This window comes from Homarus americanus, unplaced genomic scaffold, assembly GCF_018991925.1.
Source record: "Homarus americanus isolate GMGI-L3 unplaced genomic scaffold, GMGI_Hamer_2.0 scaffold7626, whole genome shotgun sequence".
Taxonomy (NCBI): Eukaryota; Metazoa; Arthropoda; class Malacostraca; order Decapoda; family Nephropidae; genus Homarus; species Homarus americanus.
Genome location: NW_024718273.1, coordinates 202,253 through 207,519, shown reverse-complemented (window position 1 = coordinate 207,519; position 5,267 = coordinate 202,253). Strand labels below are relative to the sequence as shown.

General features: G+C 38.5%; 1 protein-coding gene across 1 annotated transcript in view; it reads left to right on the top strand.

Annotated features, from left to right (window-relative positions):
- Positions 1–519: 519 nt before the first annotated feature.
- Positions 520–5,267, top strand: part of LOC121859368 — a 61,074-nt gene continuing 56,326 nt past the window's right edge. The window contains exon 1 of the mRNA XM_042356145.1: positions 520–716. Coding sequence (XP_042212079.1) covers positions 696–716 — 21 coding nt within the window. The 5' untranslated portion in view covers positions 520–695. The remainder of the gene's footprint in view (positions 717–5,267) is intronic.

Below are 5,267 nucleotides of genomic sequence, written 5' to 3'. Positions count from 1 at the left end.
ATGCTTTCAAAGCATTTTTAACCTTGGGCCACTGACAAATAAATTTGTGTAACATATTATCAGTTTTGTAACTGACCATCACTAAAGCTTACAGAATTTAATTCCCTAATCAAACTTGCTTGCTTCAACCAGAAGTCTTTCTGTGACACATGATGATTTAAACACTTCTAAGCTGTTTTCCCAATCTATGGGATGATTATTGTTCCTAACATGAACGAACAGTGCACTACTTTCAGATGCTGTTCAAATATTGTACTTGTGCTGTTTAATTCTGAGTTGTAATGCTTTCCCAGTCTGTCCTACATAATTTCCATTAGATTTGCTGCATGGAATGCAGTAAACACTCCATTCCATTTACATTCAAGGTTGGGCTATTCTTAATTAATATATTAGTAATAGTTGAGTCATACTTAAAAACAACATTAATATTTAATAATTTTGGGACTGAACTAACGAGACAAATTCATTGCGATAAGGTTACCAAATAGATAATAGATAACAACTGATAAGATTCACTCTGTCCCCATGTGAATACAGAGAGAGGTACGCACTTGCTGTACTCTGTGGTGCTGTCATTGGCATTTGCAACGATAGAAAGTTGTCTCTAAGTTACAGAAGTAAAACAATCCTTTGCGAAAGGTAAAGTGTTGAATAACGTCGTAGTGGATTGACGTCAGACGAAGGTTCTCCGAGACATGACATCCTCTCAACCACAGGTAACGAGTACATGATGCTTCCCACTGATGTTACTTGTTGATACTGAAGCAATGAAAGTGTCCTAGAGTTAGAATATAGATCCTAACTCTAGGTCATTTTTCCTCCTGACAACAACAGTCATTGTAAGTGTTTGGTAGACTGTCAAACAGTGGGGGGAAACTGCAGCGGGCCTATTTGCCCATACTGGGCAGTCCCATTTACACCCAACCCCTATTGCTCATATAAGCATCCAATCTATGTTTGAAGCTATCCAGTGTATTCGAGTTAATGATGATATTTGGTAACTTGTTCCATTCATCCACTACTCTGTTTCCAAACCAGTGTTTACCTATTTCGGGCCTAAATCTAAATTTGTCAAATTTAAAACCATTGTTACGAGTTCGCTCCTGGTTGGATAGTTTGAGTACCTTAGTAATGTCCCCTTTGTTTACCCCTGACTTCCATTTATACACCTCTATCATGTCGCCCCTCTCTCTACTTCTCTCGAGGGAGTGCAAATTAACATGCTTTAACCTGTCTCTGTACTCAAGGTTCCTAATGCCCGGGATTAGTCTAGTCATTCTCCTCTGGATTCTTTCCAAGGATTCTATATCCATTCTGTAATATGGTGACCAGAACTGAATTGCGTAATCCAAGTGAGGTCTCACAAGTGCAAGATATAATCTTAAGATGACCTCGCTAGTCTTGTAACTAACACTCCTTTGTATGAACCCAAGTACTTTATTAGCCTTGTTACGAGCAAAAACACATTGTTTACTTAGCTTAAGATTCCTACTTATCATTACTAGTAAATCTCTGTCGCAGTCGGATTTCACAATGGCATTGTTGTTTATCTGGTAACTGGTTTCCCTGTTTATATCTCCTATACAGAGTACTTTACATTTGTCCACATTGAATTTCATCTGCCCTTTTTCAGACCACTCGAAAAATTTGTTTAGATCTTCCTGTAGTTTTGCTGAGTCCTCTTCAGATTTAATTACACGTCTTATTTTAGTGTCATCACCAAATTTGCTTATGTTGCCGTCTATGCCGATATCTATGTCGTTTATGTATATAATAAATAATAATGGTCCAAGTACAGAGCCTTGGGGAACTCCACTAGTGATGTTGCTCCAATGGGATTTTAGTGCCGTTAATGCTCGCTCGCTGTTTCCTGTCCCTTAACAATGCCCTAATCCATTTTAGAATATTACCTTTTATGCCATACGCTTCTACCTTTCTTATTAGTCTTTCTTGGGGGACTCTGTCGAACGCTTTGCTAAAGTCGAGATATACCACATCATAATTGTGCCCCTTGTCCACCGATTCGAAACTGATGAAAAGAATGTTAATAGATTAGTTAGACACAAGTGATCTTGGGCCCTTTGTGCCCGGTGGCGAGTCCGGTGGTACAGTTTACCGTGGTTGTTATAATCATTGTCGTGTTGTTATAAATATGGTCGTGCTTGTTATAATCATGGTCGTGGTTAATATAATCATAGTCGTGGTTGTTATAATCATGGTCGTGGTTATTATAATCATGGTCGTGCTTGTTATAATCATGGTCGTGGTTGTTATAATCATGGTCCTGGTTGTTATAATCATGGTCGTGATTGTTATAATCATGGTCGTGGTTGTTATAATCTTGGTCGTGGTTGTTATAATCATAGTCGTGGTTGTTATAATCATGGTAGTGGGTGATATAATCATAGTCGTGGTTGTTATAATCATGGTCGTGGTTGTTATAATCATGGTAGTGGTTGTTATAATCATGGTCCTGGTTGTTATAATCATGGTCGTGGTTGTAATAATCATGGTTGTGGTTGCTATAATTATGGTCGTGGTTGTTATAATCATGGTCGTGGTTGATATAATCATGGTCGTGGTTGTTAATCATGGTCGTGGTTGTTATAATCATGTCGTGGTTGTTATAATCATGGTCGTGGTTGTTATAATCATGGTCGTGGTTGTTATAATCATGGTCGTGGTTGTTATAATCATGGTCGTGGTTGTTATAATCATGGTTGTATTGTTATACCCATGGTCGTGGTTGTTATAATCATGGTCGTGGTTGTTATAATCATGGTTGTGGTTGTATACCCGGTCGGTTATACTCATAGTCGTGGTTGTTTTGATCATAATCATAGTTGTTATAATCATGGCGTGGTTGTTATCGGTCGTGGTTGTTATGTCGTTGTTGTCATATTGTGGTGTTATAATCATGGTCGTGGTTGTTATAATCATGGTCGTGGTTGTTATGATCATAGTCGTGGTTGTTATTATCATAGTCGTGGTTGTTATAATGGTCGTGGTTTTTATAATCATGGTCGTGGTTGTTATACCTATGGTCGTGGTTGTTATAATCATGGTCGTGGTTGTTATTATCATAGTCGTGGTTATTATAATCATGGTCGTGGTTGTTATAATCATGGTCGTGGTTGTTATACTCATGGTCGTGGTTGTTATAATCATGGTTGTGGTTGTCATAATCATGGTTGTAGTTGTTATGATCATAGTCGTGGTTGTTATGATCATATTCGTGGTTGTTATGATCATGATCGTGTTTGTTATAATCATGGTTGTGGTTGTTATAATCATGGTCGTGGTTATGATCATAGTCGTGGTTGGTATAATCATGGTCGTGGTTGTTATAATCATGGTCGTGGTTGTTATAATCATGGTCGTGATTGTTATAATCATGGTTGTGGTTGTTATAATCTTGGTCGTGGTTGTTATAATCATGGTCGTGGTTGTTATAATCATGGTCGTGGTTGTTATAATCATGGTCCTGGTTGTTATAATCATGGTCGTGGTTGTTATAATCATGGTTGTGGTTACAATAATTATGGTCGTGGTTATGATCATAGTCGTGGTTGTTATAATCATGATCGTGGTTGTTATAATCATGGTCGTGGCCGTGATTCTTACAGAATCTAATATACTATAGGAAGGAATAGAATAAAGGTTAGAATAATTAGTTAAAGAAATATTCGCCATAAGGAGAGGTTAAAATCATAAAAAATACATTATTATGAATCACCGATGATCATTCCGAAATAAATTATATTATGAAGAGAAGTGACCTTGATTCTGGTTATATTAGCCACCATCTGCTTAAGTCATCACCTGTGTTAAGTCATCATAGTCATCATCTAAGTTAGTCAGTTTTAGGCCCATCTCACATGACTGACCGACCACCGATGTTCTTTCTGCGCGAGGGTGGTAGTTTTCAATGCATCTTATTATTTACGCTGGTGGATGTAAGACCTCCTACCCTCACTGACGCAGCTATGGTCAATTTGGTGTTATTCTTGTTTATAAATGCCTTCTAATCTTTCTCAAGTCTATCCGTCCTGTCTATTGCCATCCCAACTGTCTGCTCGTCTGCGTGGTGTTTGAATGTAAGCCCGTCTGTACTCTTTGTGTCGTCAAATCTGTATGTCTTTTCCGTTGTTGGAGTGTGTCTGCCTGTTTGTCTAATGTGAACCAGTCAGTCAGCTGTCTGTCTGTCATGTTAGTTGCCATATTGTCTATTTGTGCATGTATGAATCTGTCTATTTTTGTCAACCTCCTGTCTGTTTCACTGTCTATATTCACCCTGTGTCTATTGTAGTCATCCTATCCATGCATTCCTGTTATTATCTTTTTATCTCTTCTCCTTTTCCATGTACAGTCACCCATAGGAATAAGTATACACTGTAGCTGTAAGGTCGTCTGGTAATGTTGAAACTTCGCATCCAGAGGCATGATGAAACTCAGCTCCCCCCACCTGTTTCTCTAACTATTTTCTGTTTCCCCTTCTTTATTCTTCTATTTACTCATCTTCCTTCCTTTACTAATCCAAACAACATTGAAAAAAGTAGGGTAAGAAAAAAAGTGGGGGGAGGAGGAGGGAGCCATACGATAACTGCAATCCTGGGCTGACAGCGTACAGCGAATGAGGGTGCGCCAAGTCCGTACACTTGCATCGTTTTCCAGCATAAATAAAATGGTAATTAATGCCTTCCTAAAAAAACCATTGATATGGGACCAGGTTTGTTCCACTCTACGAATTTTTTTGCGATTTTTCCACAAAGTTTGATGAAAAACGATTGTGCCGTTTCGGCTGCCTAGAACAGACACACACACACACACAAACAGACAGACAGACAGACACACACACACCTAGCCCTATAGTATATTAGATGAACGCCCGCTTGTGAAGCCATGCTGGGAATAATTGATCAATTTGTGCTTCTCCAGGTGGTTTCGAATAGAGTTTGAAATGATTGTTTCCAGTAATTTGCTTACAATTGATGTTAGACTGATTGGACAGTAGTTAGAGGATAGTGATCTATCCCCCTTCTTGAAAATCGGTATTACATTCGCTATCCTCCAGGATTCTGGTACTACACCTGTTCTTAAGGACATGTTAAACAACTTTGCTAAGGCCATACTAAGCTCTTCCTTACATTCCTTTAATACTCTGGCAAATATCTCATCGGGACCAGGTGATTTATAAGGCTTTAGTCTGTCTATTTGCTGCTTTATCGTTACAAGTCACTACTATCTCGCTTAATTTGTTTCTTCCT